Below are 12,555 nucleotides of genomic sequence, written 5' to 3'. Positions count from 1 at the left end.
CTTTATAAACAACGGTCAGTATAAAGCAGGTTTTACAAAGAAGCTGCTCTTGAAAAAAGGATCGTACCAACGATTCGTGTTCCAGCTGCACCTCTAGAAGAAGTAAGTGTAACGTTTTATTGACCTTTATATTAATCTTTGCAAACCGCTTGCACGCTTCACGATAAATGCGGCTAAAGTTTACAGGGTAAGTTACATTACGGCATGCTTTCTATGCATGACGTTCTCAATATAATTCATAATCCCACGTTTATAATGAACAATGCGTTATGGTTATTACGCTGGTGATAAAGTTAATGTGGTAACACTACAATCTGTCAATGAACTAACGTATACATCAGTAAACACATAGCATTTGTATCTCACTACGCTACCCTGCCAGTACAAAAGATAGATCAAAGTGACATTACGTTAACAAACCATTCAGAAACGTCAGAAACCTTAATTGTCGAACTTCGTTGGGGCCGTCCTCTTGTTCCGGGTCCGACTCCGGTTCAAATTGATACGGTTGCACTCAGAGACTCCCGTTGCCATTCTTAATCCAAAATATACCCTCAACTGTTGTCAAGGCAACACACGTGTGCTGTGTCGAACGCCCCGCAGAACAGAGGGGCGGGGTGAGCAAAGCTCATTATCATTTAAAGTCACATGCACTGAAATGGCTTGCTGAAAACAGAGCTGTTTTTGACCAGGTAAAATGAGTGTTTTCTTACAATACTAATGATATTTTTTAATTACAGTATATTACAAACTTTTCATTTAGACACTAAAGAATCATATTAACATGTACAAAAATGGCACTACAGTATATGACCCCTTTAACGACTGATATTTGCCTACACTGGATGTGAGCGTCATGTCAAAAATAAATAGAAGCCATTATAATGACTGACGCTGTGACTACACTGATACAGTATACAGATGCGAGTTCAGTTCCCATTCAGTTGGTCATTTCCGACGCCCCGTCGAAGACGGACGGAAAGGAACCTCGCTAGAGAAGCCAATCTACTTTGAGTGTAACTAAATGAGCCAATGCACATTGGCATGCAATAGTGCGCAGGTATTTAATGAGCAGCAAGTGTTTGCTTCAGAGCCGAGCGGTTTGTTTGTTCCTCTCTCTAATCTGCAAGCAGTGTTTCTAAGAGCCAGTTCTTCAGGGAAGAAGCTTTCTTTTCGTTGGTGTTGGTGTGACGGCGCTCAGTATTGAAGTAGCGACGCTACAAGCTTACCTACATTTTTCAGTAGCTTGTCAGTAGCTCAGTTACTTTTTTTTCCCTGTAGCTAACTACTTTATCCAGCAAGTAGCGGTGGGTTTTGGGCAGGGCTTAAAAACGGAAAAAATATCAATCGGTTCACTCCGAGCAGAATCGATATTTTAACGTTTCCGTTTTTGCGTTCCTCATTAAACATTACTGTTCCGAAAACGGTTTGATTTGAAAAAAATAACGGTTAATAACGTTATTTTAATTTAGCCTATACTTTAAACAAATATGTATAAATAAAGACTTATTTTCACTCAATAATAATATAACGCATGATAATTAAACTTGAATATTTATTTCATAACATTTTAAAAACCACAACAGAAATACATGCATTAATTACAAAGCATAAACAGCGGGACAAATATTGACGTGTTTTAATGGAGCGTTAGACAATCGAAAGTGGCCTCTTATGCCTATTCTTTTCAGAAGAGTGATAACTTTCTTTGTACATAACTTTTTTTTCAACACGACTTGTTTTAAAAATTGCATGAATAAAGAATAAATAAACTGGATAACCATTGCTCTTTTAATACACCGTCAACTGCTAATTTCAAAGCAAACACTGCGCAACACGTCCTTGCATCACATAATCAAACTCAGTCAGCTAATAAAGCTTGATCATTTAATGCAATATAACATACCATTTAATACGAAGCATCAAACTTCTATATAGAAAACATTGACCTGTATTGGCATTCTGAAAGACTATAGGAAAAATGTTTGATAGATGCTAGTAACCTACTTGGATAGGCTTAAACGAAATCCATAAACTACCCTAAATCAGACTAATTGAGCTTAAAGTCCGTATTACTTATTTAAACGTACGAAAAGAATGTCCTCCAATACCTGCGCTTTCATTGTAGACCTCAGCGGGGAAAGAAATGTCTACTTGAGGCATGAAAATGCACGCTCTACACTGACTTGCGTTACCGGTGATGTTGATGATGGTGCGCGGGCATTTCACTCACGCTTGATCCGTCAACGTCACATGCTGTACAACTCTATTCATTATTGGTCACTGCCAAATTAAAATATTAAAGAGAACGATAAAATAACGTTATTAACCGGTTAATGATCATTTCAAATTAACGTTTCTGTTCAGAACGATTCAAATTGATTTTGATTTCGTTTTTGTTCCTCTTAAAATTTCGTTCATTTCCGGTTTTCGTTTTCGTTCCTTGAACCGGTTCAGAGCCCTGGTTTTGGGTTCTGACGAGAACGAGCCTGTAATGAGCGAAGCGGACCGGTATGATGCTCAGCTCAATAATCCGCTCTATGCAGGTGCGCGCCACTCACCGGAAAACCGACGTAAAAAACAACTAAACAATTTGAAACTAAAATAAATAGTCAAGCTGTTATGCGCACTGTTCACGTGGGCAGCTCCTGACTACTCAGAGCGTTTCTGTTCAAAATGCTGCGAGCTCCATCACTGCATGTGCTGTGAGTTTAACCTGCATTTTAGACTAACCCTGACTCCGGAGTATTTCATTTAAGTTACATTTTTAAAACTCATGTCGTGACCCCTTTAAAATATGACTATATTCACTTGAAACATACCATTAATCTCCTGTTTATCCTGGGAAGTGGTTCTTTGATTAACTCCATAAATAATTGTAAAATAATTTCTATTGAAATCTCAAAAGTACATTTTATAATTCTTTATGAATTAACATTATGATGGTCAATCATACTACAGATAATTCATAGGAAATTCGAGATTTGAGACACACTGCATGCAATACAACTTAATTCACATGCAAATGAGGTTACCAGTCTTGAATTATTGAAATCTGCATGCATGTATCTGAAAACATCTGGCATTAATGGCTATGATGAACCATTAATTATTGAAGTTTCCAAGTAGTCCACCAGAGCGGAAGTACATGGGACACTTCAGACTGATGGATAATCCATGCAGACCTCGAGATGTTTTGAGGAAACGGCATGCATGAAGTCAAATCAGAAATCTCGAACAAGTTAAACAATATTCTGTACTAATCGGTCTCGTCATGCTCTTTCACTACACACACACAGTTTAGTCTGTTATGAGCATTAACTATTTTCTCCACCGCAAGACCTTTTGTGGATATTCTTGTCATATACACACTAGGGTTGGGTGAAAAACAAAAAATAACAGTTAGAGTTCTATGCCTGAATCAATATTTGCTGGCAGTATGACTCATGAAAGTCATGGAAGTCTCCATATTATATTTTTATGTAATTTTTATGTAGTAAATATTTGGTTAATTTAAATATTTAAATAAATAAATAATTATTATATTAAATAAATATTGAATAAAAAATAAATAAATGTGGACATTTATAAAAATATGTATTGCATACTCTTATTAAAAAATAAATAGTAAATATCGAGATAAATATTGAATAGACACCGATCAGGCATAACATTATGACCACCTTCCTAATATTGTGTTGATCCCCTTTTGCTGCCAAAACAGCCCTGACCCACCGAGGCATGGACAATTCAATTTTACTATTAAATTTGAATACATATTTTTTATTTGCTAAATTAACACAAGGAAAAATCCACATTTATTTATGTATTCAATATTTATTTTAAAGAATAATATTTATTGAAATATTTAAATTAACCAAACTTTTTTTTTTTGTATCACCCAGCCCAAATAAGCATCCATGTCCTGATACATCATCATCATGCATGTTTATTGCTCTACCATTTGACGTATGGGAGCAGTTGCATATCGTCTATCATGCAAAATGTGTCATTCCACTCTGAAACCTATGAAACCAAACATTTCTTAAAGCTGCAATGGCACGAAATCAATCAAGATGTCTTGAAACCCAAAGATAGTTTATACCTGTAACTGCAACTGCTTCTAGTAGTGAAGATCTTTGGTTATCGGATATTCCATAAAGCCTTACTTGGTACTCAGTGGAAGCTCTTAGACCACGGATTTTAGTGCCATTCACCTCCCCATGGAGATGAACCTCCTTGTTCCACTTCCCTGAGAAATCTTTAAGTTCTACAGTGTAACTATCATAGCCAATGTGCATATTTGACTCCCACGTAAGATCAAATCCATCGGATGTGACATTGGACACGGTCAAGGTGCCGGTCGGATCCTCGTATCCGTTCCCAGAGAATGGGCTCTCTGAGTTGTCGAGAGGCACAAAGCTAATGACATTGTCGTCAGTGCCTTTGGCTGAACCGAGCTCAGGAAATGTGTTCGCTAGATAAAAAGTGAAAGATGCTACAAGAAAAAGACAAAAACATTTGAAACTGGGCAACAACGGATGAAACAGCATGATAACATGTGCAAACCCCTTCATTCAAGACCAAATATGATTGAAAATCATCTAGACAGATGCATCAAATTAATGTCAGCAAGAAGGCCTCACACTGTTCCCTTACCAGGTGCAACACAATACACTTCCTGAAAGTGAAAATGTCACAAAACCGCAAATAATCGGACCGTATTTGATGTATAATATACAGCTGTGTGGAAAGAGATTTGAGTTTGGGCATATTCAGATTCTGTCACGTGTTGCTTTAAGGTGTGGCAGCTGGTTTGGACACAGTGTTTATTAGTTAAGCCTGGAAACATTCTTCACGCAAGAGCACAAACGCAAACAATGCACTACAACCAGTATGTAGATCTGTTGAACCCGCTTAACATACACTGTTTCCGTCATGTGTGTTATGATTCTATCCACCTTATCTTTCAATGCAGATTTGCAGAAGTTAGTTACTTTCTGTAAATGTGAAGTCAAAACTGAACTGGCTCAACGTGAACTAGATGAGTTACGTTCGTTGGGACAAACTTTGATGTTGGCTTGACAAAGCCGTATGAAAGTTTATAAGCTTTAAATTTAGTGAAGAAGAAAGAGAAAGACAAGAATTGCTATCATGAATTAACATGTTCTAACACGTTACTAACATGAATTAGCATGTTGCTAGCATGTTTGCAAACATAAATTAACAATTTGTCAACATGTTTTAGCTAATTTGCTAAAATGAATTAACATGTTTTAACACATTGCTAGCATTAATTAACACTTTGCTGAAATGATTTAGCATTTTGCTAGCATGTTTTAACACATTGCTAGCATTAGTTTAATACTTTGCTGAAATTATTTAGCATGTTTTAACATTAATTAGCATGTTATTACCATGATTTTACCACACTGATAGCATGAATTAACATTTTTTGCTAACATGTTTTAACATTTCAAGCATGACTTAGCATGTTTTGCTAGTATGATTTATCATGTTGTTAACATGTTTTAACACATTGCTAGCATTAATTGACATGTTGCTAGCATGAAATAGCATGTTAGCATTATTTAGTATGTTTTAACATGAATTAACATTTTGCAATCATGATTTAAAATGTTGCTAGCATTATTTAACATGTTGTTTGCATGTTTTAACAATGCTAACATGAATTAACATGTTTGCTAGCATGAATTAGCCTTTTCCTAACATGAATGCATGCTTACTAGCAGTATTAAACATGTTGCAAGCATGTTTTAACATGCTTCTAGCATTAATTATCATGTTGTTTCTATGATTTAGCATGTTTTAGCATGAATTAACATTTTGCAATCATGATTTAACATGTTGCTAGCATGCTTTAAAAATTTTACTAACACGAATTAGCATGTTGCTAGCATTATTTAACATGTTGTTTGCATGTTTTAACTTTGTTAACATTAATTAACACGTTGCCAGTATGAATTAGCAAGTCGTTAGTATGATTTAGCATGTTTTAGCATTGAATTAACATTTTGCAATCTTGATTGAACATGTTGCTAGCATGTTTTAACATATTTCTAACATGAATTAGCATTTTGGTAGCATGTTCTAACATATTGCTAGCATTTTAACACATTTAAAAATAAGGTGGATAAAAATGCCAACTTTACCAAGTAGAGAAAACTGACAGCAAAGGAAAACATTAATGCATGCTAAGGCAACCCTTGCAATGTTGAGAATTGCACTGACCCATTTTGGAATGTTATTGCATAGAGTACAGTATGTTTCATGCCTAAAACTGATGATTTTAAACAAATATTGGGCACAAATAACATGCATATAAAAGTTAATCTTAGCAATCTCCTGTCCACACCTGCAAACAGAACAATGCCATTATCATGTTGCAAAAGCAAACAAAAAGTAAGGAAGCTCTCACCTGTGGATTCGCTCACAGTGGCTGGAGCACTTTTTCTCCGTCCGCGTTCTGCCACGAGAGTGACGGTGTAGCGCATGCCAGGGGTCAAGCCGCTCAGCGTGTGGGTGGTTGCAGTGGCAGGCAGCTCGAGTTCTTCCCGTCGGCCGTCGGCAGAGACAAACGCTAGCCTGTAGGTGGAGATCTTGGCCCTGGGCCTCTTCCAGACAAGTTCCAGGGTGGTTTCACTGGAGTCTCGCACTTCCAGGTCTCGTGGTGCATCCAGATCTATGTGGGTGGAGGTTCAAAATTACAGCACAGAAGACTCGTTCATGCCAGGAAACTGTGCTGCTGTCATCAGTCAAGAAGACTGAAGAGATAAAGACTAGTCTGTCATCATCTACTCACTCTCATGTCATTCCAAACCTGTGTGACTTTTTTGTTTTTAGGTTTTTTAGAAGAATCTTTGTTCATGTTCCGTATCTTGTTTTTTCGACATCTCATTATTTCGACACAAGTCGTTATTTTGACATATCTCATTATTTCGACATAAGTCGTTATTTTGACATAATATCTTGTTATTTCGACATATCTCATTATTTCGACATAATATCTTGTTATTTCGACATAATATCTTATTTCGAGATAAGTCGTTATCTCGACATAATATCTCGTTATTTCGACATAATGTTATTTTGACATATCTCGTTATTTTGACATAATATCTTGTTATTTGTATATAATATCTTATTTCAAAATAAGTCGTTATTTCAACATAATATCTCGTTATTTCGACATCTTATTTGAAAATGTTATTTAGAGATAAGTCGTTATTTCCACATAACATCTTGTTATTTCAACATAATATCTCGTTATTTCGACATAATATCCTATTTCAACATCATATATCGTTATTTCGAGATAAGTCTTTATTTCGACATAATATCTTGTTATTTCGAGATAAGTCGTTATTTCGACATAATATCTCGTTATTTCGAGATAAGTCGTTATCTCGACATAATATCTCGTTATTTCGACATAATATCTTATTTCGACATAATATCTCGTTATTTCGTTATTATTTTTTTTTGCGATAAGTCGTTATTTCGACATATCTTGTTGTTTGTATATATCTTATTTCAAAATAAGTCGTTATTTCAACATAATATCTCGTTATTTCGACATCTTATTTGAAAATGTTATTTAGAGATAAGTCGTTATTTCCACATAATATCTCGTTATTTCGACATAATATCCTATTTCAACATCATATATCGTTATTTCGACATATCTCGTTATTTTGCGATAAGTCCTTATTTGAACATTATATCTCGTTATTTCGACATAATATCTTGTTATTTGGATATAATATCTCGTTATTTCAAAATGATGTTATTTCGAGATAAGTTGTTTTTTCGACATAACATCTTGTTATTTTGACATATCGATTTCGGTATCAGATATCGTTATTTCGAGAAAAGTTGTTATTTGGATATAATATCTCGTTATTTCAAAATGATGTTATTTCGAGATAAGTTGTTTTTTCGACATAACATCTTGTTATTTTGACATATCGATTTCGATATTAGATATCGTTATTTCGAGAAAAGTTGTTATTTCAACATAATATCTTGTTATTTCGACATATCTTGTAGAGATGCCACAATTCTCAATATAATATTGAACCGTTCGGTACGGCATTCACGGTTCAATACGCGCTTGTGAATTGCGGTTTTTCGGTTTTGCATTGAATTAATTATTTTTCTGCAAATTTTATAATTTTCCTCCATCCCAATACTGAACAACGCAACATACATTCACATCACACGTTAGTGGTAGAGTTATACTCACGGAACACTATAGATATTCACAATCACGAAAGTTCATTCTTTGCATGCGTTTTAAAGCCTTGCCGGTTCATTCGCGTGCGCGGTTTTAACATGCGCTTTTCCGAGCGCGTGCACTAAACGCCTGTCAAACACGTGATTACTGAATGTACTGAAGTCGTCTAACTGCGTTAATACTGTCAAATACACACAAGGTTAACATAAACACAGTCGGTTATGTCTAAAGTGAAAGTAAAATCGCGTGTCTTAGATGCACGCAGGTCTTAAATTGACAGCAGGCAGCCTATAGTGAACATGCTGTCCTTAAAGGGACAGTTCACCTCTAAAATTATGTCATTATTTACTCACTCTAATATTGTTCCAAACCTGTATTAATTTCTTGATGACAGAATTTTCATTTTTGAACGAACTATCCCTTTAATGTTAATACAACAACAAAAGACAAAGAGAAAATCACTCACTGCTCTTGACTGAAAAATTAATACAGTAGCTTTAATAAGAATCAATGTATATTTTATAGTGAAGTCTATGTAGTGTTTTATTTTTACATTTATTCATTCAATTTCATACTTAAATACTGCTGTACAGCTCTGACCTGCCAGTGTAAATATTTATATATATTTGTTTTATATTATACAATACACTAGGAATGTGTACAAGGTTTTTTTTTTTTAAAGTAAAGTTTAAAGTTTAAGTAAGGTTTTTCAATTATTTTAAGTAAAATAAAGAAAGAGTATTGCAATAAAAAATAGTCTTTTTTCTCCTTAACCTCTTGCTGTCGCCTAAGAATAGAATAACAAAAAAAAATCTTATTTCAACATAATATCTTGTTATTTCAACATCATAACTTGTTATTTTGAGATATTAAGTAGTTATTTCAACATAATAGTTTTTTTTCAACATAATATCTTGTTATTTTGACATAATAACTCAACATAATAGCATAATGACATATGCATTAAGCCACATTTAGCGTTTTCTTATAATGGTTTTCTATGAGAGGGAAATGCTTAATGTGTAATTAAACACATTGCATTCATATTCTGGGCTCATCTGATTTTTTTGTGCATAGTATTCTTTATTAGTATGATGTCTACTGAGTTTGGTTTGTTAACACTGTCATAGTACATTAAGCCACGTTAAGTGTTATTTCTCTGTACCACACAAGACATGTTGTAGCCATTAAAGAAAACCTATTTAGTTTCATATTTGTTTAAATATTGGGTTTCACTTTATTTTGATGGTCCCTTTAACACATTCTGTTGACTTTAAATAACATTGCACCTACATGTCTACTAATTCTCATTAGAGTGTTAGTAGAGTATTAGTAGACTGGTAGGGTTAGGGTTAGAATAAGTTGACATGTACTTGCAAAGTTACTTATAGTCAGTAGAATGTCTGTTGGAGGACCATCACAATAAAGAGTTAGCAGACATTAAGCAGACAGTCTACTGATAATCTAATGAGAGTTAGTTGACATGTAGTTGCAAATTTACTTATAGTCAACATAATGTTCAAAAGGGACCATCAAAATAAAGTGTTACCAAATATTGTAAGTTATTTTTTAATTCCATCTATGTTGATTATAAAAAAGTGAACAGCACGAGTAAGATAGGACACATCATAAGACATGATTTTGACCACTTCATTGAGTTTTGTTTTGTAGAAAGCCTTTCTTTAAAGTGAATTTCGTTTTGTATACAGTGTCTTAATTTTAATAAATGTTTCATCAACCAATTGCCTGGATTTAATAAATAAGAAGCAAATATAGTAGACAATATATGGAGGCGCAGACGCGATAACTTGCATTGCACGTGAACTGGAGCATGTCTCTGAAACTACTGAAAAAAAAAACCACCATAAAAGTGGTAGTAGCTTTTGGTCACTGTATATGTTCACTATACAAAAACAGATTAGTGCAAACATGATCCATGGATGAAAGTCATACTGGTTCAGAAAGACATGAGGGTGAGTAAATGAGGACATCATTTAGATTTTGGGTACAATTATACTCATGTTATTGTTCTGGGTATAACTCTTGGTAGGCATCTTCATAAACAGCAAGTGTAATGTAAACTACCGTTTCTGAAAGAAGATTATGTTCAGCAAGGCTGCATTTATTTGATCAAAAATACTGTCAATAATTGTGAAATATTATTAATACGTCAAGTTACTGTTTTCTATATGAATATATTTTAAAATGTAATTTATTTGTGTTAAGCAAAGATGAATTTTCAGCATCATTACTCCAGTCTTCAGTATCACATGATCCTTCAGAAATCATTCTGATATGATGATTTGCTGCTCAAGAAACACTTATTATAATTATCAATAGTTGTGCTGCTTCATATTTTTGTGGAAACCGTGATACATTTTTTTCAGGATTCTTTGATGAATAGAAAGTTGAAAAGAACAGCATTTATTTCAAATATAAATCTTGGTAACAGTTTATTTTAGGGTTCAATCCTCACTATTAACTAGTTGCTTATTAGCATGCATATTACTAAGATATTGTCTGTTTATTAGTACTAATAAAGCACATATTAATGCCTTATTCTGCATGAACATATTCTACAATCCCTAATTCTACCCAATACCTAAACTTAACAACGATCTTACTAACTATTAATAAGCAGTAATTAGGAGTTTATTGAGGCAAAAGTCATAGTTAATAGTGATAATTGGACCCTAATATAAAGTGTGACCAAAATCTTTTGTAACATTGTGCATGTTTCTCTTTACAGCCATTTTTGATCAATTTAACGCATCCCTGCAGAATAAAAGTATCACTATCTTTAAAATAAACGAAACAAATAATATTGATCCCAAACCTTTGTAGCTCATATAAAGAGAAGTGATCTCACCGGTCAGTGCATTGGTGGTGGCCGGCTCACTCTCTCTCTCATTCTGAACGGCTGTGACTCCAATGCCGTACTCCGTTCCAGGCTTCAGACCTACAGCACACACAATCCGTTAATCCAGAAGATGAAACTCGAAACTGATGCATTTTCAAGCAGGGAACAAGGGGGAAAAATCTGTGTTATGACATCGCTCTTCTTTGGTGAGTTTCTTCAAATAATCCTTTTGATTTTATACAATGCATCATGTTTAAGCACTTAGTAGTGTGCACATCAGCGAACAAAGTGCACTTCAAGAAGTGCTCCAGGTTCAAAACAAGTTACATCTGTGGCAAATCAAAATCTTGTTTACAGTAATGGACTTAAAATGCACATCTATGGGGCTTTCTGAAGGGTTTAAATGTGCAGTTTCTATTTTTGTTAAAGCACTTTTAATTCTTTCTTTTAAAATGCAATTTTTTGGTAGCCTGACAAGCCAGATCCACATCAAGATGTTGGGTCTGGGAACACACCATTGACAGGGCTCAATCCGAGGGGCGGGATAAACGGTTGTTTTTCAGATTCCCTCTGCACGCAATAGGATAGCGCTACAACCAACCAGAGCAACTGAGAAGGTGAAGCTGAGCTAGTTGATAAATTAAACTTTCGCCGTATCCGGTCGGCAAAACTCCGAACACATCTTCCTTTCTTAAGAATGACTTCAGTGCCATTCTTTCAAAGAAAAGCTTAAAGGGTTAGTTCACCCAAAAATGAAAATTCTGTCATTAATGACTTACCCTCATGTCGTTCGACACCCGTAAGACCTCCGTTCATCTTCGGAACAGAAATGAAGATATTTTAGTTGAAATCTGATGGCTCTGAAAGGCCTCCATTGGCACAATGGCACTTTACACTCTCAAGACCCTTAAAAGGTACAAAGTCCATCTCACTACAGTGGTTCTGAAATAACTTTATGAATCGGCGAGGTTCGTTTTTGTGCGCAAAAAACCCCTAAACAACGACTTACATAGTGATGACGATTGCAAAACACGGCCTCATGAAGCTTCGAAGCGTTATGAATCAAGTGAGTCGATTCAGCGGTTTGACACGCGATCCGAATCATGATTCGACTCACTGATTCATAACGCTTCGAAGCTTCATGATGCCTTGTTTTGAAATCGTCATCACTATTTAAGTCGTTACTTAGGGTTTTTTTGCGCACAAAAACTATTCTCGCCGATTCATAAAGTTATTTTAGAACCACTGTAGTGAGATGGACTTTGTAACGACGTCTTTAGTACCTTTTAAGGGTCTTGAGAGTGTAAAGTGCATTGTGCCAATGGAGGCCTTTCAGAGCCATCAGATTTCAACTAAAATAAATTCATTTCTGTTCCGAAGATGAAAGGAGGTCTTACGGGTGTCGAACGACATGAGGGTAAGTCATTAATGAAAGAAT

General features: G+C 35.0%; 1 protein-coding gene across 1 annotated transcript in view; it reads right to left on the bottom strand.

Annotated features, from left to right (window-relative positions):
• The window catches only part of tnca (tenascin Ca), a gene marked incomplete at its 5' end in the record, with an annotated part of 74,098 nt that overhangs the window by 45,266 nt on the left and 16,277 nt on the right, over positions 1 to 12,555 (bottom strand). The window contains 3 exons of the mRNA XM_079815906.1: positions 4,106 to 4,498; positions 6,440 to 6,703; positions 11,127 to 11,216. Of these exons, the coding sequence (XP_079672032.1) occupies positions 4,106 to 4,498; positions 6,440 to 6,703; positions 11,127 to 11,216 (747 nt within the window). The remainder of the gene's footprint in view (positions 1 to 4,105; positions 4,499 to 6,439; positions 6,704 to 11,126; positions 11,217 to 12,555) is intronic.

This window comes from Gobio gobio (genome assembly GCF_949357685.1).
Source record: "Gobio gobio genome assembly, chromosome: 4".
In the NCBI taxonomy this organism is placed as follows: domain Eukaryota; kingdom Metazoa; phylum Chordata; class Actinopteri; order Cypriniformes; family Gobionidae; genus Gobio; species Gobio gobio.
This window is presented reverse-complemented; position numbering and strand designations above follow the sequence as displayed.